General features: G+C 32.7%; 4 protein-coding genes across 4 annotated transcripts; all 4 read right to left on the bottom strand.

The window, feature by feature from the left end:
• Positions 1 to 8,676: 8,676 nt before the first annotated feature.
• On the bottom strand, positions 8,677 to 10,826 carry LOC105198780. Its single transcript, XM_011165620.3, has 2 exons — positions 10,077 to 10,826; positions 8,677 to 9,656 (listed from the first exon to the last, which is right to left on the bottom strand). The coding sequence occupies exons 1-2, from the start codon at positions 10,630 to 10,632 to the stop codon at positions 9,409 to 9,411; spliced, it is 804 nt and encodes a 267-aa protein (XP_011163922.1). The 5' UTR covers positions 10,633 to 10,826; the 3' UTR covers positions 8,677 to 9,408.
• Positions 10,827 to 12,535: 1,709 nt separating this feature from the next.
• LOC105198782 lies at positions 12,536 to 13,660 on the bottom strand. Its single transcript, XM_011165622.3, has 2 exons — positions 13,348 to 13,660; positions 12,536 to 13,166 (listed from the first exon to the last, which is right to left on the bottom strand). The coding sequence occupies exons 1-2, from the start codon at positions 13,543 to 13,545 to the stop codon at positions 12,621 to 12,623; spliced, it is 744 nt and encodes a 247-aa protein (XP_011163924.1). The 5' UTR covers positions 13,546 to 13,660; the 3' UTR covers positions 12,536 to 12,620.
• Positions 13,661 to 15,566: 1,906 nt separating this feature from the next.
• On the bottom strand, positions 15,567 to 16,724 carry LOC105198781. The gene is made up of 3 exons (XM_011165621.3): positions 16,566 to 16,724; positions 16,041 to 16,402; positions 15,567 to 15,961 (listed from the first exon to the last, which is right to left on the bottom strand). The coding sequence occupies exons 1-3, from the start codon at positions 16,664 to 16,666 to the stop codon at positions 15,681 to 15,683; spliced, it is 744 nt and encodes a 247-aa protein (XP_011163923.1). The 5' UTR covers positions 16,667 to 16,724; the 3' UTR covers positions 15,567 to 15,680.
• Positions 16,725 to 18,458: 1,734 nt separating this feature from the next.
• Positions 18,459 to 22,270, bottom strand: LOC105198820. Its single transcript, XM_011165663.3, has 4 exons — positions 20,921 to 22,270; positions 20,605 to 20,837; positions 19,806 to 20,512; positions 18,459 to 19,202 (listed from the first exon to the last, which is right to left on the bottom strand). The coding sequence occupies exons 1-4, from the start codon at positions 21,552 to 21,554 to the stop codon at positions 19,064 to 19,066; spliced, it is 1,713 nt and encodes a 570-aa protein (XP_011163965.1). The 5' UTR covers positions 21,555 to 22,270; the 3' UTR covers positions 18,459 to 19,063.
• Positions 22,271 to 22,829: the final 559 nt, after the last annotated feature.

Genomic DNA, 22,829 nt, shown 5'->3' with positions numbered 1-22,829 from the left:
TAAAAGGGTGATCGTAGTAAAGGGGAGAATATTTTCCGGGAAGGGTTGTGAAAAGCAAATTTCTTTAACACTTGAGTGTTCATGTGTGACATTTTCCATCACAGAGTCGAAATCTCTCGACGCAGCTCGAGAAACAACTCACAATGCTTTACAACGCAAAAATCGCAATGGGAATCGAAGATATATCGAAAAGAAATTTGCAATCTAATGACACGAAGCATTGCACGTAAAACTTGATCACAACGTGAGCGATTATTTCTATGTAATCGCCACATAGCGTACGTCATATATGCGAGTACCCGGAAACTCTCCGTTCAACACTGTAGATCCATACTATGATTATTAAAATAATACACGTACTTTCAGCAACATTGTTAACGTAATGGAAGGTTTCACAATCGCGCACGATCTTGAGGATGCGATAAACACGCTTTCTAAAGAATATGTGCCCTACTCGGCGCAGGATATTGGCGTATGCGGATGCAAATTGCTTACGTAAAAAGGGATCGTATGCAAAGTAGACGCATCCTGCTGTTGATCCCGCAGATCTCTTTATCTCGAGCTTCTCGCGAATAAAGAGAAATCACGCGCTTTCGATGAATCAACCTGATGCGATTCCTCTTCGCTTTCACTGATTGCTTTTACTTATTTCAAATATGATACAACGATGACAAGGCAAAACGTGCTGGCCAGTCTTTCTTAAGGGGAGGATCGGTAAAAGAAAAAGAAAGATTCTATTTTATGCACAATGCTCGGAAATCCGAGAAATCTGAAAATCTTCAGGATTATTTTTTGTGTCACTTAAGATATTTTAAGCTTTTTTTTCACGAGCGGATATTATAAGCCCTTTTGGTATTAGCCCAGTTTTACCTGATAGCTTTTACCTCGAAATATACCCTTTTACTATGTTTTTCAGTCTTTCAATATGTAAAGTTTTTTTCAGTACTGAAGGAATGTGAAAGTAAAAATTGCTTTAACGAAAGAATATTTAAACTGTGTATTATCGAGGACAAGTGATCCAAAGGACAATGGTTTGACACGAACAAAAGAATTATATTGCTCGGTGTGGATATTTGTCCCTAAATAAAAATTCAGGTTTATGATTTACTTGAAACATTACCATAAAAAGGTGCTATAATTTTTTAACTTTATAAACGACAAAATATTATGCGTAATAAATTATAGTATTGACTGTGATAGAGGTTATACATGTTAATATGTAATACGTGCTATATGCCGAGTATTCTAATTATCGATTAATATTTAAAAAAAAAAAGAAAATAAATTTTGCAATCTTATTGTATTAGCATAATAAATAATTTTCTATATGTTAATATCATGACGATTTAATTAATGTATTTTAAGTAAAAATACATTATTCAAAATCTTCAAATACCTATTTAAAAATATAAGTAAATTAATCGTGATTATATATTTTATAATGTAATGTTTAATATTTATAATGTAATAACTGTTAATATGTTTAATAAAACTTTAAGGTAATTTTCTATAAAAAGTTTACAACGATAAATGGTAATGTCGATAAAGAAGATTGATCGTGTGATCCATGGATTATTCTGGATAGTCTCAATGGTTTCTTACATTGTAAGCGCCATCTCACATTGCTCTCTTTACTTGATCATGAGATTGTGTTAATATTACCAGCTGGAGAACATACAGTTTTCAAAACTTAAATGTTTTCATAAATAAAATATATAATACATCTTATATTTAATTAAAAATTAATAATTAATTATGCGTTTTAGTCAATTTTGGATGTTAAAAATTACTCTAAAAAAGTTCCTTGTTAATTTTTTTTTAATATAAGACATTGTTTAAATATGATTTAGATTAAATTAAAAATTTTAAGCAATAGTGATATCGTTATATTTTTTAATTTCAACTATTTAAGTTCATTGTTAATTTTATTCCTGATAGTAATGTAATTACATTGTTTAAAGGAACGGCAACAGATTTTACATACGTCATGATATAGCAAACATCTTACAGGGGCTTGGCGGATTTTATGAGATTTACTTATACAAATGTGATTTCTTGGAAAAAGGATTTTTAATCTCTTTTTTTACGCTTTCTTAATTATTTCAATTAAAAGGAGTAAATTTTTAAGTGAATAGATGACCGATATTTAATTTTATATAAATATCTTTTTGTAATAATTATTTATTTAATTTTATATCCTATATATTCAAATAATCCAATTTATTATGCTCGAGAAATTGCTAAAGTAAAGTACATTTAGATTTATATTTAAAATTTATACCTTTTTTCGTATCATTATACAGAGTTGTCAGATTGGGGAATTTTCCCCCAAATGTAGTTTTTGTTATTATCACGGAGGACTTTTTGGGTGGATAAAAAGTTTAATAGCGTTTTTCATTGGGAAAACTAGTGCGCACTGAATGTGCACTTGCTGCAGGTAATTGGGCGTTTCCGTTGGCACCGTCATCGCGCGAACCGAAACGTCCAATTACCAGCGGCGAGTGCACACTCAGTGCGCACTAGTTTTCCCAATGAAAAACGCTATAAGAGAATCTTTATGGTGCGAAAATGTAGAGATCTACAATAATTTTATTCTCCCAAAACAATTTCTGTGGTAATAACAATTAACAGAACTCAAAATTAGGGAAAAATTTCCCAAATTCCTGACTCTTTTCAACAGAGTTCTTGTATAAGTAAAGTTCCATATAATAAAGCATTACTAAATATTAAATTTTTTTCTCCGTTACGTTAGCGCAATAATTATATTTGTATAAAAAATATTGATGTCACTTTATTTTCACGAAAACCATGGATTTAAAAATCACTTATTAATTATTATTATCAATTAATTATTATAAATCACATAAAAACTATCATAAATATCTTTATTAGTTTTCAAAATATAGTTTCACGATATAGTTTGTGTTTTCAAAAGTTTAGAATATAACTTATTTTGTCAATGAAAATGTGAAGTATATAAAAATCCTAATGTTACATTAATTAAAGCTCTTCCTTACTTCTTCGGACAAAAAATTTACGTTATTTATCAGTAATAATATTATATCTACAGAAAAGAAAAGTGCCTATAAAGCCAATTTAAATTTTGTAAATAAAGTGTGAAAAACATATTGTTTTATAGTTTAAGTAATATTTCTTTTTTTATCTATTAATGTTATTAAAAAGTTAAATTTTAAAATATACGATAAGTAATAAATATAAAATTTTCGGAAGAACCAAGCAAGTCCAGAGATATTTTATTTTTTCTAATTTTGTTTTAAAATAGATCTTCAATGTATTAATTAGTCTGCAATTTTGTTTTCATATCTATTATACATTGAAAAATTATTTTTATTTTTCTGATTACTTATATATTATGTATATTCAGATATTATTCATTACATATCTTTATATATCATTAAATTATAATTAAATTTTATTTTTATACAATTTTAAAATTTATATCTATGTATGTCTCTAAATATGTTATAAGTATATCGAATTTTAATAACCATGCAAGGTACAGAAATAAAAATTAAAACGCGAATTGAGAAAATCTAAAGTTTACATCTTCGTTGAATTATTTCGAATATCGAATCTCACCGATACAAGTGAGAATTAAAGAATAATATGATCTCCGAAAGAATAATAAAAGAAATCTCGTGTAATTATATTAGAATGAATATTTTATATACTAAAGCAAAAACAATTTGAATTTTGATAGCTACATTTTTCATCACTATACATAATATTGAATATAATACTTGCAAAATTATTTTAATGTATTAAAAATAATTTTCTAATATTAATCTATCTTGTGTTTCTTAAAATCAAGTATTTAAATTTAAAATTGATCAACTTTAAAATAAGTGTTAACAATTTTTTTCTAATCCGTGAATAACTTTGATTGGATATCATGTCATATAACTTTTAACTGGTAGAAAAATCATTTATTTATATATGGATAGACTAAAAAAGTTTAAGCTTAAATTGGCACATCAGGACAAATAATTTTACTTATTGATGATGAATATATGTTGTTAAATAACTTGTATAGATTATATGTTAAATAGAAACTGACTAAAATATTGCACCAAAATAAAGTATTAAAATAAAGTATTTGTTATTTAATAATAAATATTTCTAATTCCCTTATATCGTCACTATTATCAATTGTGCATATTTATATTATTTATTATTTATTATTTCTTCTTTTTCATTTTACTTTATTTTAAATATACATAATTATTTTTTTTATATTATTCCTTTCTTACTTTTTTATGTAACAAATACGTACAAATCTATTTATGTGTGATTTCAGTATTAAATATTAAATCTTAATCTGTTTTAATCCATCCATTTTAAGGCAATAGATTTATGAAATATAATATATGTAATGAGTTATTATCGTAGTTTGATATAAATATCCTTTCATTATATTTCATTATAATTATCACAGATCTATTGTCTTAGTTATAAAAGTTTACTCATCACTTACCGACTAATGCGTAACAACGGAGTTATTCTGCAACGTCGCTTTAATGATTCTGTAACAAACAAATGCAAAATCCAAATTAAAGCAGGGTAGAAAAGACATTCAATATTTAAAAAAATAATTTCTGCATATAATTTTTATATGTTCTTTAAGTGAATGTTTGATCATTAGAATAATCATGTATTGTTTAGAATATCTTATTAGATACAAGCTTCTATAGGATTTCATAAATAAAAAAAATTTTTTTTTTCTAATTTTTATTTTCTGAATATTTAATTAAAAAATGAGCAATACTTCCGCGCGTAAGATATAATACATAAATAAATTATATTTACCGCATGTTGCTCCGCCGACGCCCGATGCTTTTGTTAGATCTCCTGTTTGGATTGTCCGGATTTTCAGTATCATAAGCACCATATTTTGTTTTATATAACACTCGCGAAAGCAGATCATGATAATACTTTACACTACACTCTCGAAATCGAAACTAAAGATGCAATAACGCGAGATCGTATCAGCGAAAATATCTAATAAACACTTCAATAAATGTTTAATAAATATACTATTTTCGCCAGGATCGGTACGCGTAAGCAGATATAACAAATGATACGAGAGTTCGTAATAATACGAGAATTCGATGCGACGCAAGCAAGTTTCACTAACATATAAAATCGTTGAGTTGAGACTGTGTTAGCTGAGGCGCACGCTGCTAACCGATGAACGGACTGTTGATCGCGGCGCAAGGTCAACGTCCGACAAGGTCGCGCCGTGACGCTCCGTCTACGCCATTCAGACGCCTCTCCCACTACCCCCACTACTCACTACGCACGTAGTGACGTGCGTCTCGGCGGCTCGGCCATTTCCGCCGCCGTTCGGCAATCGTCGTTGAACTGCTGCTACCGCCGCGACTCCTATCGCTAGTGCCGCTCGCGCCGTATTGTGTTGTATTGTTATTGGTTAGGTTATCAGTTAGAACGAAAGGGGCTTCGTTCGTGCTTCACGCGTGTCCTAAGTCCAAATTGTGCGAAAATACAGTCTCGGGATGTTTGTATTACAAATAAATATATTATCTCATGGATCCGTTATTATAATTATTTTGATTATAATTGTTTTGATTTCTTATAAAACTTTTTAAATATATATCTTTAATTTATTTTTTATATGCTTGAGCAAACTTAATTTTTTTGTGTGTAAAGTTGACGTATTCTTGTCGCCAATTTAATTGAAAATAAACGAACCGCAGTCGGTTCGTCGCGTCGTGCGTTTTATTTCGGGAGTGCCGAGTTATCGGACTAAAACTTTTGTGAATAATTAGTCCACGTGCGTTTATAATATATTGTCGCGAGTGTTTTTTTGCGAGTGTGCAACGAAAAAAAGAGGAAGAGGAGATTTGATAATCCAAATGTCCTGAGAGGAGGAAGAGATCTAGGAGAGACATCGGGCCTCGGCAGAGCAACTTTAGGGTAAATGTGATTTTTTATTAATGTAAAATTAATAGTTTTTTTCTATTTTATTCGATTTTTAGCTTAATAAATTAAAAGATAGAGGAACATATAAAATTTTATACAAAATTACTTAATCTAATTAAAAATCAAATTTTAAAAGTTTGATGTGCGTATATGAATTAACTTTTGAAATATTAATTATTTTGAGCGCAATTTTAATTTAAATCTTACGTTTGTTTGTTACAGTATCATCGCAGTTTTCTTACTGATAAACTCCGCTCGTTGCGCATCGAATCGGTGAGTGACAAATTTTTTATAACAGACTAACGAATTTATAAAACTTCTTTTTAGATACATATTCAGGTATTATATCAAAAAATGGTAGTGATGAATATAAATGCAACTTTTCATAAATTCGTTGTCCTAAATTGGGTAAATTACAACAGACTATAAGCTGAATAATTAATTCTGGGGCATTATGTATCGATTTATCGTGCTTACGGGAGTATTTTCTCGTAACTACATCGAGCTTACATTCGAAACAAAGACATTTTTCTATAATAGTTAAATATTATTTTATGTACATATAACACATCGTTCAATAAGTCCCGAGACTAACCCAGAGATAACGCTAGTAGTACCAAGCTGGCCACGTTTCCCTAGAATGCGAACCTTCACATGAAACGTGTACAAATTTCACGTCGATCGGACCACAAACAGCTGAGTTATTGAGGTTAGAGCAAAGTCACTTTGTAATTTGTTTGAAAAATGGAAAAAAATTTAGTTTCGCGTGTTGATAAAGCATTGTTTTTTAATGGGTAAATTCCATCTAAATCAACGATTTGTCGTTGGTATGCTGAGTTTAAACGTGGTCGTACGGACACAAACGATGCGGAACGTTCGGGTAGGCCATTGGAAGCCGTTTACAAATTACAAAGTGACTTTGCTCTAACCTCAATAACTCAGCTGTTTGTGGTCCGATCGACGTGAAATTTGTACACGTTTCATGTGAAGGTTCGCATTCTAGGGAAACGTGGCCAGCTTGGTACTACTAGCGTTATCTCTGGGTTAGTCTCGGGACTTATTGAACGATGTGTTATATATATATATTTTTTTTTTCTTTTCTCTCTCTTTCTCTCTTTCTGTTTTTTTCTCTCTGTTTCTTTTTTCTCAAACAATTCTCCAGGATTAAATATTACATAAATTGACATAAATTAATATAAATGTATTAATAAACGATAAGAATGAAATGACACCTTAGGGATACTCGGAGAATCCCAGAAAATAATTAGTTTTTGAATACAATTAGAAAAATTACCTCCTTTATATGATCGTCACTTCTTTATATTCCGTTGTTTACGTAACTAAAAAGAAATTGTTAGCAATTCTATCTGACAGTGCACCGACCACAATTTTAATAGAGATTCCGATCGATCCAAAATTCTCGAGACGTTCTTGTCGCACTATCATTGTCAAGCATTCAAGATTTTTTAATATAAGTTATGCATGTGTACGGGATACTTTCAAAGATGGTCCGACAACGGTTAGACAGTTTCTTTTTGTTTACCTTCAGCATGCGAGGCATTTTATCATCCACTCACTTTTCTATCGAAAGGCAGAATGCTATGTGATCTGAACGGAAAGAAATATCTCGAACGAGCATTGATCGGAGAAGTAAGGATGGGATGTCTTGTCCAGCGAGGATTCCACGTCCTATCGGGTCCCTATCCTTTAATAATAGATCTTTGAACCGTTAATCACACCAATGAAATATAGTTTAATAGCTCAACGACCGAAGGACGACCACTAAAAATAACGAACGGCCGGAAAACACGCGGCAAACGTGCCACCTACAAGCGATCTCCCAAGCGCATTACCCCGGACGTGTAATAACGATAAAGGGTTGGGTATTTCTGAACGAACCTTCTGGTACGGGCACTTGTGAAAGGCGTGTGTGAGGTGTACATTACATTCGTCCACTCTGCCGCACTCAATAGCCTTCCAATTCGCTGGAATCCTTCGTATATGGAGCGTCGGAGTGGTCCTCTACCTCTGCAAATAGTAGTGGGACCAATCCGAGTACTTAGGTATAATATTCAATTAATAGAATGTCCACGCATCCTTTTAGTGATTTACATCATTGATACGACAGAATGTAAATATATTATTCACGTGAAAATACATGTGCAAAATATAGGCATTGGAAAAGAGATTAAAAGCGAATATAAACTTGCTCGGTACTTGCTGTGAAGTTTATCACTGTTTAATAACTTATCGTCAGTTCTTAATAATATTTTTATATGCTTGAGATGGAATATCTTAAACTTTTTATAAATTAATAAATTTTTGTTAGTTTTCCAAAAAAGTCATAGAAAAAACTATATCTTTTTTTGTTTCAAAAATACAGAAAAAATTACGATAACAAAATGCTAGTATTCTTAATTCTTTAGAAAAATAAAATTAAGAAAGAAAATTCAGTTTTTTATTTTTCCGAAAAATACAAAAAAATATGACTGATAATAATAATAGACTTTATAACATTTTTACATTTAAATCATTGACATATAGAAAAATAAAAGTGACTTATTTACCTTGTAAAAAAAACCTGTAAAGTAAGAAAAAAACTAAAAAAAATATTTTTTCTGAAATATTTTGAGAATTTTTTTGAGCAAAAATATTAATAAGCATGCGAATGTTATCAAAATTATTTTGTAAATATTTTGATAAATTATTTATAACATTAAATTAGCTTTATTTGAAATTTCTTTGTTGTACTAGAAGCAAGAAATGTCAAATTATTTTACAAGCAATATTTTTATTAACAAACGGGAAGATAATAAATAATTATGTGGCACAAAAAATAAATAATCAATGATTACCGAAGAAATAATCTTGTATCACTTTGCAAATATATTCGGCAACATACTTGTATATTATAATAATTGCATTGTTAAGATTTTCTACGTACACTTTGATACATGCAAAGATGATCATTGCTAATTATTCTTCGGCGCGCATATGCACACTCAAAGAAACATGGCGAACGGCTTTGTCGATATTTTGAATAATTCTTTAAGAAAAATGAATTATTATTCTATTTGCCATATTCTAACTATTAGACATAGCAATATCAGGATTAGGGGAAATATTATATATTCTTAAACTTAGCAAAAAATTCAATTAGCGTAACTAATTGCTCGATAAGATAATAAATCCGCTATCGAGTTTTGTTGAACCGACAAAACGATTCTACGATTATAGTCGGCACGAAGCCGACAGTCTTTGAATGTGACGCTCTCATTAATAAAACTGACATCGCGTCAGCTTAATTGTCAGCAAACTACTTGATTATTTGGCGTGCGTTTCTTTGGTCGTATCTTATTTGTCGACGTACACGATCTCGGGAATGCGTTCACGAGGACAACATCGGGCAATCGATCGATGCGTCGTTAGTGGGACATTAGAACGAGTTCAGTTGTAGTTCGTTGAGCTGCTTGAAGATGAAGACGACGAAGACGATCCTACTGAGTTGTACGAGCTAGAGCTACTACCAGGCGAATAATAGCTGTAAGCAAGATTTTGGCTCTCCACACCATTGGTCGGCATCCAAACGCGGGAATAAGGACCGTTGCCGTCCCATGTATTAGCGGGATCATAGCTCGACGTCGTCGAGAGCGAAGGTGGAGCACCATATGTCGATGCTGGTTCCATAGACATTCCTACAATCAAAAAATTTCACTTTTCACGCATTCTATGAAATTACACGTGCAAATGTGAACCTTTTTCCATCTTGCGATTATTCTTCAAATTTAATATAATCTCTTTCTTATGCATTCAAAAAAATCTACTTTAAAATGGTGTAATCAATTATATAATAATATTCTTCTAGAAAAAAATATCACTTTGTATAACTGAGATAAGAAAGCTGAAATTTTCTTAAAAGCAGCAATATACTTATAACTTATAACTTGTAACAAATATAGAAAATTATAAATATATAAATATATACATTAATATATAAATTATGTATATATATAAATATATACATAAATATATAGATTAATATATTAAATATATTATAAAAATGATATATATAAAAATTATATTTTTCTAAATATTACTAAAAATATATTACGTACCCATCGGTGCCATCATGCCGCTTTTCTTAAAAAACTGCATGGCGACAAATCCGATGACGATAAGTAAGGCAAGCTTCGACAGGACGAGAGCCTTCAACGCTTTTAATCCAATAATAGCGACAAAGATGGGCATTAAAGCTTTCAACTTTAATTTCAACAGCAGCAAAAACGGTAGCAAGAGTTTCTTCTTCAAAAGTCCTCGAGCTTGACTGGTAGCCATATCATTGTCCTTGAATTCAATGTCAAGATCAGCCAGGCTCCTACTAGGTCTGTATTTTAACCTAGCATCTACGAAAGGTAAATTAACTCCGTAATCGAAACTCTTCAGATACTTGAAGGTCCTGGCGATGATCGCCTCGTCAACTGTTTCGAGCGATCTCGCTTCCGTGGTAGTTCCCAATTTATTATCGAGATAAGTTAAAACTTGATGCTTCGAACAAGATGTCCAGGACTCTGTCTTTATACACTCGTTCAAGGAGTTTGTCAGGAAGTCATGATTGGCTGTACAAGATCCAATCAACAGAATGATCACGCCTACTGATGCTATCACTCGCATGTCGATGTCCTTTTCCTTTCTTTCACGTTTTGAAGAAGATTATTCGAGTCGCCCGCGTTTTTCTTCTTATCCTCTCGTCTCGTACGGAATCCACCCGACGTTCTCGCGGTACCGCGTGTCAATAAAAGCGATCGATCGTCCACCCGTGTAAGCGATCATCGGCAATCGAACTACGACTGACGGAGGAGTGGCCCGTCCTTTTTATTTAATTTGTCCCCCTTGAATCTATGTTATTCGGTCGCGCATGCCAGGAATCTACGATCGAAGGGAAATTATTCAAATTTCACTGGCATAGAGTACCCCATACCAACAATCCCCTCCTCTTTCGAGCCTCTTTATGCTCATTCACTCGTGCGTGTATATGTATTGATTGTTGTGCGTCGCGTACGTCGTACACCATGGCATGCGATGCATACGGGAAACGGAACTTGCGCCTCGCGTCTTTTCGACTTCTCTTCGCGAGCCTTCTTATTTGACTCGGCGTAAACTACCAGGCGCCGTTTCACGGCCTGTATGCCTTCTACGATTTAACAGAATGAGTACAGAACTGTTGAGTTGCTGCAACACTCTTGAAAATTGCAAGCTATATTATATAGCTTGTAATTTTCAGGAGTGTCGCGGTAACTTAGCAGTTTTGTAATATATATATATATATATATATATGTATGTATATATGCATGTATATAATCGCATATGATTTAAAAGAATACAAATGTATTACTACAACTATTCTAGTGTCACGGTACAGCACATTGTTTACCGTTTTGATCATTTACGATAACGCGCTGCTATTATGATGTCGTACAATAAAAAAAGAAATTTGTTGTTACGCATTTACTAAAGTTTATCTGGGACTTTTTGATAAATTTCATTTTTTAATAAAAAAATCATAATTGATGCATTATATAGTATTTAATTGATAATTAACAATTTAAGTAACAATATAACTAAATATATGTACAAACTGAAATCTTGTTTTATTTATTTTTATTTATTTCAATAATCTTTGTATATAAATCTTCTATTTTCCAAAATATATAACAACATAAAATATATAAGAACATTGATGTGAATATGATTGTAAACGTGATGTAAATAGCTAAACATGTATAACGTATAAATTAATACTTAGTTACACGCATGACGTACATACTGATTTTCTAATTTTCATAGAAATTGCAAGTCACGTAATATGTTAAAACAGTGAAATGACTCTCTTTTAAAGCAGTGATTTCTCTAATCAACTTTCGTAAGAAACGAAAGTAATCACATTCGCATATACATACGTATGTGTATGTGCATAAATTTCTTTAAATACCTTATAAAACTTTGATGAAAAATATATTTAAAAAATAAAAAAAAAGAAAGATACAATCAAACATGTATTATAAAAATTTGGGCATATTAAGTATATTACATAAATCTTAAATATTACATATAAAATTAAAAACCCTTTTTTTAAGTATATTGTTAAATCAGCACATAAATAGCATTTATTATAAAATATTCATCTGATTTTTTATTTTTATGAATACGTCTGTATTATTAGAAATAAAAAAAATTAATTTGAATGAATTAATTTCTATACACAAAGAAGGGCAACTTTACTTTCATTAAACCTTTTTTTAAAACTTTATTAATATTTAAATGTTTTAATAATAATTAATTCTCAAGCTAGTTTATAAATTTATCTTCTTCATATGATCTAAATTGTATATGTATATTTGTAGTATTATTTTAAATATATAAATTTTAAAGTAAAAACTAATATATATTGATTTAAAACTGCAATCAATTTATTAATATCAATCTAAATTTCTTTTTCATAATTTCTTGAATAAATTTTAACATTGAACAGGAATCGGCATTGAGGAAGCAGGTTTTAAATAAGCATAGGTTGAAATGACTTGCAATAATAATTTATTAAATAGACAATAAAAATAGGAAGCTAAGTATCTTACAAAAGCGTCTATAGGTCGATAGTGACATTAAGATTGTGCATGAGCGGAGTATGCGAGATTGTGTGCAAGTTGCGATGTCGAGAGTTGATCCTGATCCTGGAAAGATCTGTACTGAGTCTGATATTCCCATCCATGAGCAAGGGGCGCAGCATGAGTATCGGCGGCAATTTTTTTACACAGTTGGAATATGGCCATGCCAACGGATACGATAAAGCTAAAGAATGAGAGTTGCAGGGCGTTCCAGGCTTTCAAACCGAGTACACCGATAGCCAGAGGAATCAGAGTCATGGCCTTCAGCAAGACAAACACGAGGATAGGAATGATGACTTTCTTCAGCTTGGATCTGCGAGCCTCATCGACGGCACGGCCCTGGCCGAACTTGACGTCGAAGATGAGCTGATCGTCTTCGATGTTGCGCGAGCTCATCTTCACAGTGGAGTCTAGTGGCAGCTTAAAGGTCACGTCATGAGAGGCGAAATAAGATTGTACAGTATCGAGAAAAGAACTCTCGCTACGGGCAGATGTTGTTTCGACGGGGTACGAATTACGCGTAACTTCCACTGTCTCGGAAATCTGCAAAAATAGAGGTAGTAAAAAAGTTGACAGATATATCGCAGCAAAATATTTCGTTATGTATTATGCAACTCTACTCTTAAAGTACAAGAAAATTTAAGATAGTAAATTAAAAATGTGAAAACTCTATCTTAACTGCTTGTAGTAGTAATAATAGTAAGAAAGTGTTACCGATACTCACCTTGAAATTATCCTTGCTGAAGACTTGATCGAGCAGATTGAACACCTTGAACTTCATGCAAGCGATTTCGTCATTCTTCTGCGAACATTCAGACCTAGATTGATCTACCATCTCATCCATGGCACTCTTCCAGTTTTCATTCTTGGCTGGTTGCGCAGCGGCCAACGCTAGTAGACCACACAAGATGAAGGACTTCATGGTGCTAGCAGGGGATATATCCGTTCGCAAAGACTTTTGAGAAAAATTCGTACTATACACTTGTTCGTGGATAATGAATAAGGACGATCGCGGCACGACGACTGATGCCAATGGGTTGGGCAGTACGGTATTTATACGAAGGCCTATCATCGAATCGCACAACGTACATTGAAGAGACGTATAGCGATGTTCCCGAACACTTCCCCACTTCCACCCGGGCGTGGATTTTCTTTTCGTTCAGTATGGTCTTCGATTATTGAGGCCTCGGTACAGATCATGCCGCGACTACCTAATGAGGGAGGATAGACCGGGCAAGCGTGAGATCGTACGACACGCGGCACGCGACGTCGAATCGGGGTGGTGGCCCCGATAGGTCATACATTTCGCTCATGAAACGCGATGGAATCTATGATATTAATGAGCAGTAGTTTGCTTTCCATGAACGATATCAGAAGACCCACTTGCGCTCGTGGAATATTTTTAAAGCATGCAGCTTGAAATTAAATTTTTCATAACGAACGCAGCCGGATTTTTTAATTAGACCTGATTCATTCAGGTGAGGGCGAAATTTAAAAAAAAGTTATTAAAAAAATCTAAAAACCTTCTAAAGATTTTTAAAAACGTGATGTACAGCTTTATCATTGAATAAAATTGAAATTTTAATTATGACAAGAATAAATTATAGTACATAATAATTTTTTTCAAATAGATACCATAGACTTGAAAAATTAAAGTAATAACACATTATCAGATCATTTAATTAACTTTGTTATTTTAAAAGCAATATTACACAATATTTTATACTATTAGGTAATTACAGTTATCACATAATTTATCTACTTACATAATTTATTAAGTGAGTGTTTTAATTTATTGCTTTTTTTCATATTTGATAAGCAATTCGTCTAACGTAAATTCATGTAAGAAATTGATAATTAATATTTATAATTCAATTACACATAATGAAAATTAATTGTAATTAATATCAGACACAAAAAAAAGATTAAAGAAGATAATGAGTGAAAATTATCTATTTTTTTAATTATTTAATTAATTCTTCTATAGTTTCTTTTTTCTTTAGCAAACCGGAAGTCATCTATATGAATACGAGTAAAAGTCTTTTATCCTTGACATCGAAATGATTGTAACATTGGCACTAAGTCAATCATTCATTCACGCCACGATCATGGCTTTCCACACGAATGTGCCGTTAAAACTCCCTTCTGTCTGTTCATGTTCTTTTCACGTTTCCTTGTGTCGTTAACCTGATCTTTAGACATTGCTAATTTTACTCTGCCAGACCTAATTAAATTGTAGCTCCTGATTGAACGTAAAAGAAACAGTTCATTGGGGTACATCAGCAATGCGCGTTGCGTGCGAGTTTCTCGCGCGAAAATGTGCATGGGGTACCATCGAAGACACTTCTGTCTTTCTGCCCGACTTCTTTATTGTAACAATGAAACGACAACTGGAATTTTGGGTCAAATTTGCATAAATATTCAGGCCATCTACTCGATGAAATGCCAATCAACATCTTTTACATTTTGTACAACTATTTGTTTCACTTTTAATATGTTTATTGAAACAAATCAAGTTTGCGTGCACTAATAAACACCATGAACTGCAAAATAATCGCTGTATTATTACGTGTACTCAATCCTTTTTTAAAGATACGACATTTTTAAACATGTGTGAGAATTAAAAGCATTTTTGTTTGATAGTACAGATTAAAAAATCATAAAAACCAAATTGATAACGTAACATTTTTAGAAAACTTCTATCTCAACATTTTTATACGTATTACGCATATTCCTTTCATGCTATACGAATTTTTGTAGAAGAAGATGTAAAAAAGGCGTCAAACAAAGAATCACTTTCTCAATTTTGAAACTTATTAATACTGTGTCATATTTATTTATTATTCTTTTGTAAAATGTATCGACTGCTGGAACGATACGTTTTTACATCTGAGGAAAATGATAGCTTAAAATATTAAAATAAAGTGTTGAGACGAAAGTTGATGAAATAATGTAAAAGTTTTTATTTTACATAAATAATTCAGGTGGAACATTGATAATGAATAAATATTAAATAAATCTACTCTAATGATAAAGCAATCAATTTTGTATATCATTCTATTTCCTATAGGCTCTATAGGGTCCTTGGGGTGCAGAATCCCAATGAGGCGGATGTTCTACAGGTGGATGTCCGTAGTGAACAACCTCGTAAGCGACTCTCGGTTTAGTCAATTTGAAGATCAACATCGCTCCGCTGAGAACCATCGATAAAAGACCCAAAGTCAGTGCTTTCCACGTTTTTAAGGCGATGAGAGCGAGAGCAAGAGGTACCAAAGCGGTGGCTTTGAACTTAAGACCAAGTAGGAACGGTATCATCACTTTCTTGACGAAACCGCGGCCTGCATAATAATAATATTATATTTGCTAAAAGCGTACTTGAAAACAATTTTGTATCCTTAAAAAATATTATTAAATTACCTTGTTCATCAGAAGAATCACTGAGAGGGACCGTAAGACTTTTTGGAATGCTGTCAACTAAAGATCTGGGAACAATGTTGGAGCCCACGATTGCTGTTGGTAGTTTAATCTCAAGCTGATGGCTTGACAAATACGTGTCCAATTTCTCGAGCATCAATGTTCGCAAGAGTTTTCTCTTGGATGGATCGGTGGTATCGTAATGTGAGGGAGAGTGATCTTCTGCTTTATGCTCTGGCGCATCATGAGATTTAACTACCGCTAAATCTTCCGTAATTGCTAATTTGTCTTGTTTCACGGCATCGGTGATGTAAGCCAACACTTTCGGTTTAACGCAAGATAACATTGATTCGCTATCTGCGCATCTAAAACATCAAACAAATATTTATATATATTTATATATATGTCATATGAGCATCAAATATTTTTGAAATATTATTATTTTAATTTAGATATTTTAACTTGATTTAATGCAAATATTTTTTAATTACATATATAAGTATTAGAGAATTACATATAATAACTTACCTGTGATAAATTTCTTGCAAGACATTGATGGTAGTTTCCGTTTGTTGCGCACCAGTGAAACTGGCCAGAAGGACTACTGACGCAAAAGTGGAGATCCTCATGGCGGTATCACCGATTCGCCAGACTAAACACCGAATGCCAGTACGGTCGAAGTCCACGGGGTTTTATAGCTGATGGCAGTCGCGTACGGCCGGTGAATTTTGATTAGAGACGTGTTGCTGGTTGGTTGAAAGAAAAGAAGAAAGCTTCATTATTTAGGGTGTCAGTATTTTCACGACACTGAACGCCTTCGACCCTCTGGAATAATTTCGATTTCGATGTCAAATATTACTTACGCGTTTTTGAATTATATCCATCTGTGAAATATATTTAAGTAATACTTATTCAGAATAATTTTCCACAAAATTATGATTTTTCTGAAAAGTTATGTAGTAGATTTTTATTATAACACAAAATTTAAAATCTTTTTGTATTGTACAATAATAATAAAATTATAATCTTTTATGTTTCGATACATCTATCGAAAATGTATATATTTATACATTTTTGTTAGAAGTATCGAAAACATAAAAAATTATAATTTTACAAAATAATGAAATATAGTAATTTTTTTTATTTTTAAACAATACTTTTTTATTTCAATACAAATATAAAACTAAGTAAATAATTTTAAACAGATTATTTATTTGTGTTAAATTTTGTAAAGATTCTGTAAATCTGCTTTTATGTTGCTTAATACACTTATAAAGTAGTTAAAAAAAATAGACATGTTTTTTTAATTGGCGATCAAAACATGTCTAAAAGATAAAATCAGACGTCAAAAATCTGCTAAATTTTCGTTTTTTAATTATAATGTTTGAATAAAGCATGATAATGTAATTTTAGGTGTACAAAATGTAGAATTTTGAAAGCTATTCAGTGGTATAAAAATTAAATTTTTATAGATATTATAATATTAGAAAAAATATTACATTTTTATTTTATTTTTATTTCTATAATTTAACGAGGTAATTTTCTTGTTTGCGGTAATTTTTGTTAACTGGAGAAAATATAATAACAACGTAATAATATAATTAAGCAAATTTATCAAATGAATTTTAAATTTTGTTATTATTGTCATGAGAGAGAGAAAGAGAGAGAGAGAAAGAGAGGGAGAGTTGTTTTGCTTATACAATTATTTATACAATTTAAAAAAAAACAAAATAAAATTTTTAGAAAATGTATACGAGATTATTTTAATTTAATTATGTAATCTGTATAAAGCTTACAATTATTTACTGCTAAAAATGTTGAATACAAACGTATAGATATATATGTATAAGGATAATGTATATGAAAATGTGAACAATTGATTAAATGTTTTATTGTGTATAAATTAATGTACACGAACAGGCTATATAATTAATTAAAAGTATTTATTTTCTACATAGTTTTTTGACATTTCTATACAGTTAAAGGATTTAAAATAAAGTTTGAGTAATATTTATTGGGTATGGCACCCGAATGTAACAATAACTGATTAACTATCTAACAAAATAAATAATTTTTGTATACTGAGAATGTTATATCTTAATTAATTTTTATATAACATCACACGTCATGCGAAAATGCAATATGTTTTTAACATATTTTAAATTTATTAAAACGGCATCTAAATCTTTTTTATTTGCTATTGCATGTAATCATATGAAAACATCATAAAATTATTATAAAATGCTCTAATTAATCCATTTTATAAATAAATATTAAAAAAAAAATTTTATATATTATATTATGTTACATGCATAAAGAAATTTTTCTTTTTGTTATTTAGAAGACATCTATCTTTTCCAGAGATAAATAAATTAAATTAGTACAATTTTTTTGTTGTTTTTTAGAATACCATAAATTTCTAAATTAAATACATAAAAATTGCTTAAAAATTATAAAGCTCGCTTAATTCATAAAATGCCACATAATCCAACATCGTATAAATCTTATTATCTAATCATATCTAATGATATTCTTAGAGACAGTGATCTTGCTGACAACGCGTCAATAGACTAAAAACTTGACACGCCATCACAAAATTCACTGATTTTACTCTTTACTAAATTCGGTCATAAAATTTGAAAAAATTGGCATAAATTATATCAAAATATTACATTTAACGTGTTGATCAGTATCTTATTAACTAAATTAATTGCTAGGATTAATACGACGAGTGAACTTGTCCGTAGAACACTTCAATTTCTTTGCTAATAGGAAAATTGGAGTTCATACGAATTTACGCACGTCTCACATATGTATTCATAAATTAATGCATGGCAATATATCTTCGATCTTTCTTATAGTGCTATTACATTACGACGCTGAGCTTCTAATGTAATTTCTTCGGCCTCATTGAGCAAATGTAAATATATGTATATGTGTTCACCAATTTTGTAATAATATATAACATTCGTTATATATTAATCGCAGATTTTGCAAATCGATATAAATTCCCCATTATGGGATATTTATTCGATATTACTATGACAGGGATACGTTTTGAGGCAATCTCCACCATCTTGACCGTGTCTGGCTGCGCTCACATATCTGTAGAACTTTTGACTGGACGTTGTTCCTGTTACATCTCGCCTGAGCTCTTGAGGATCTCTGAAAATATATAATTTTTTTAATTCATCTAATTTTCAAAGGTACATACCTAATGTCTTTAACAAGCGGAGAGAGATAGTACGTTCAATTAATGCGTTTATTTCAAGCCGCGTCGACCCGATTCACATTTTCTTGCTCGTTACCGGAATAATTCGATATGCGAGCATTGCTCTCAAACGTAATTTTGTCTAAAGAGAAGATTACTTTTCAAAAGGCTACAATTATGCGTAAGCGAGTTAACTGACGAGTGTCACGAACGCAACGGAACTGTGTTATATTTCTAGTCCGTTGTGACGTGTCCGGCTGAAGTGAAAATATCTCCGTATCTTATGCTAATTATTAAGGAAATATTAAGCAAGACGCAACGCTGAAAGCTGAGGAAGAGCTATGTAAAAGCTATGATGCGCGAAATTACATTCACAGCATCAAGAAACGTGAAAAGAAGAACGATAAAAAGAAAAGAGAGAAAGAAACAGGAAGAGAAAGAGAGAGAAACCAACATGACCCGATTAACGTGATTCGGAGCGCGGGCGATCTCCACCTTTCTCTTTGTGATGTGCGATTTAATCGATAAGCCACGTAGTTGCTACTGCAATTTCATACCTGGAAAGTTCATTGGACACAAGGTTACTGTGCGGCGAGTAGCCCGTCGGATTTTTGTACATGCTGCAAACGAGCATTTCTCTACACGTTTCCTCGTAGAATCTCAGCTGCCCGAAGATATCTTCAAGCCGAGCGATTATTGGCCCATAATACTCGTCTTCCGTGTCTTGTCGCGAGATCGAGATGGAGGAACTCTTGGCATTCGCGACAGGTGTCAAGAATCTTTGAGGCTGATGATGAATCGGACGTATGTTTGGCGCAAATACCGCATAAGGATTTTTTATTTGTGTCTTTACACCGGACACGAGACCCGGATTTATCGAAAGTACAGCGGCGGAGGTTGGTTGCGCTGCAGGTACTCGCCGATATCCGGAATAGGCCAAATTGTGAGCGCTAGCTGCCACCGAATTGTCCAAATAAGACGATGCGATCGGCTTCACATCCGGCGCATATTGAGGCAATCCGTACGGGCCCGAATACGTAAGTCCCGAAACTGAGGTCGGAGCTGGTACTACGCGATTTAAAGATTGACTGGCTTCTTCAACCAGTTCGTTATTAGGCTCTATACCCCATTCTTTCAGTTCTTCCAAATCCTTCCGGTATTGAATGTGAGGATGGTAATCGGCGAAACCGTCTAAACTGTCGTGATGATCGTAAAACGTTGGGACAGCAACTGGAACCGGTACGTGATGATGGTGATGAGCTATCTGTGAAATAAAGATTTACATTATTTTAGCATTTAAGACGATGCGATCGATAAAAATATTTTATAACTGAGATGTAAAAATCTTATGCGTACCTGATGATGATGATGATGGAACTTGGTGCCTTGGTTCGAATAGTAGCTGGAGCACAGTTTGAATATGTGAGCAAACGCGGGAATGAAGAAAAGCAGCAGTTTTAGGAAAAGTTTCTTGGCAGCGCCCACACCGAAGAGGAACGGAATTATGAATAAAAACTTTACTTTAATTAGCTTGATAATTAAAAGAAGCGCCAGAAAGCTGGTTAACAATCTATTCTGTATGAATTTCTCTAAAATAAAATAAGACTGAATTATATTTATCATCCTTAACTTTATTTTATAATAAGATATTGAGAACTTTGATTTTTCTTACTGATTTTCTTAAAGATTCGTCCCTGCTCCTGTACACCTTCATCAGCTCCAAAATCTACCCTGAGGAGAGCGCCGTTCTCGTCTATTTCACGCGGACTTATTTTCATCGTGGCACCCTCGAAAAAAAACTTGGGAAGTTGAATTTGATAATTATGAGTTGACAAAAATTTCACAGTCTTCCGTCTCAGAGCGTTCGTAATCTCTTCGAGTGGCGACTGATTAGGGAAATTCCGATGTTGCGCTTTTGCATCTTCGGAAGCTTTATTTTCACAATTATCCGTATCAACGTCCACGAGGTTCTCGTGAACGTCGTTGCGATTTTCCGTCTTAGGACACGTGTCATAAGTGATATTGTTTTTCGTAAGCATAAGACCGTCGAAGATGGTGATATTGTCCCTTTCGATGAACGCATTGTCGAGATACGTGTAGGCATTTTTTTGTATGCAAGAAAACGTCACTCTCTTGTTGCAATCCTTGAAGAGTCCGTGCCAGAGCTCGTTTCCGGTCTCATTGATATTTAACGTGTTAAATTTCAAGATCTTTGCGTATTGCCCGAGCTTCTCGGTACTGAATAACTGCGAGTACGATAACGTCATGGTAAAACACAACAGGATTAATATCGTTCTCCAATACATCTTCAATATCACTTGCAGAGATTTAATTATGTTTAATGTATACACATATATTTCATTTGACTGTTATTTACGTATGACCAGAGGTGTGAGGTAGCGTGCCGGAAGTACTGCACGCTCTGAATATATATGACCGGCACCAACTACTTGTTTAGTAACTAGAACCGGAACACTTTTGATTTCGCGAAAGGGTCATCATCACTAGTCCCACGTGCACGCCGGATTCTTTGGTATCTACCCGTGGTCGTTACACGCCTTTTCTACTTATTGAAAACGCTGTTCGATGTTGATTCTCCCCTCTCTTCTTCGTGGCCGAAAACTCTACCGCAACCTTCTCCCACTTCTTTGTGACATCGATGGTCTTCTTCTTCCTCTTCCTTTTCTTCCTCACACAATTCAAATCCTCAGCGATTCGGTGCGACGTAAGTTCTTTCGCTGCGATCACGTTGCATCGCAGACAATCGTCGTGCTAACTACTATCATTCGCATCATCATCATCATCATCATCACATTTGACTTAGTTCCCGTGCACCTTTGACCTTTTTTTTCTTTTTTACCCTCTTTTTCTCTTTTTATCTCGTTTCTCCAGACGCGTCACGTTCAATCTCTCGCATCACACTAACCACGAACCTCTCCGTTCTCGGTTACAATTCACCTGAGCGTCAAGTGTGTCAAAGGCCCTCCTACTCCGTCGGCGAGCTCCTCCGTGGAAGGTCATTATCGTCTCCTCTCGGACTGCAACCGACCAGACCTGTGCTTATACACGCGCGCGCCTTTAAGACCGTCCGGTTCCTGACCGTAGACCTGCTACATAAATATGCAATGGGCTACGTTTTGGACAAGCGAAAACGCTGTTCCTCGATTTAGTATGAATACTGAACACATTTGCTCGCGTTTCCAATATTCAGATTTCCAATATTCAGGCATATAAAATATTCGCTAACCGCTAACATTTAAGGATGTATGTGTCGCTTAAACATTCTTTTATTTTAAATTTAAATTATGCCCTATAAAATATCTGTGTCAAATTTAAGCATTATTCTCTTAGTTTAAAGTTTAAAAATTATTTAATTTATTTGTTATTGATACTTAAAATTTTTGTTATATAACAATAAACAAAGATAACAAGATACGATTAGAATTTGTGATTTATATTTGTGTATGCGCGATAGCATTTTATGTGGAAAAAATTAATAGCGTAATTGTAATAGCTTTTTGTAATTTGTTTTGTGAGAAATGATGCGGAAGAAATTTTCCCGCAAAGCTAACAGTATTTAA

This window comes from Solenopsis invicta, chromosome 11, assembly GCF_016802725.1.
Source record: "Solenopsis invicta isolate M01_SB chromosome 11, UNIL_Sinv_3.0, whole genome shotgun sequence".
NCBI lineage: Eukaryota > Metazoa > Arthropoda > Insecta > Hymenoptera > Formicidae > Solenopsis > Solenopsis invicta.
Note: the sequence above shows the minus strand (reverse complement) of the source record. Positions and strands in the feature narration are given on the sequence as shown.

Bases quoted from the DNA above. Each gene is read 5' to 3' on its own strand.
- LOC105198780 (XM_011165620.3), bottom strand. From the start codon at position 10,632: ATGCGAGTGATAGCATCAGTAGGCGTGATCATTCTGTTGATTGGATCT. The intron at 9,657-10,076 runs GTACGTAATATA...TTTTGATTGTAG, and splicing joins CGGCATGATGGCACCGATGG to GAATGTCTATGGAACCAGCA.
- LOC105198782 (XM_011165622.3), bottom strand. From the start codon at position 13,545: ATGAAGTCCTTCATCTTGTGTGGTCTACTAGCGTTGGCCGCTGCGCAA. The intron at 13,167-13,347 runs GTGAGTATCGGT...CTATTTTTGCAG, and splicing joins TCAGCAAGGATAATTTCAAG to ATTTCCGAGACAGTGGAAGT.
- LOC105198781 (XM_011165621.3), bottom strand. From the start codon at position 16,666: ATGAGGATCTCCACTTTTGCGTCAGTAGTCCTTCTGGCCAGTTTCACT. The intron at 16,403-16,565 runs GTAAGTTATTAT...TTGATGTTTTAG, and splicing joins TTGCAAGAAATTTATCACAG to ATGCGCAGATAGCGAATCAA. The intron at 15,962-16,040 runs GTAATTTAATAA...ATTATTATGCAG, and splicing joins TGATTCTTCTGATGAACAAG to GCCGCGGTTTCGTCAAGAAA.
- LOC105198820 (XM_011165663.3), bottom strand. From the start codon at position 21,554: ATGTATTGGAGAACGATATTAATCCTGTTGTGTTTTACCATGACGTTA. The intron at 20,838-20,920 runs GTAAGAAAAATC...ATTTTATTTTAG, and splicing joins ACGAATCTTTAAGAAAATCA to AGAAATTCATACAGAATAGA. The intron at 20,513-20,604 runs GTACGCATAAGA...TTTATTTCACAG, and splicing joins TCCATCATCATCATCATCAG to ATAGCTCATCACCATCATCA.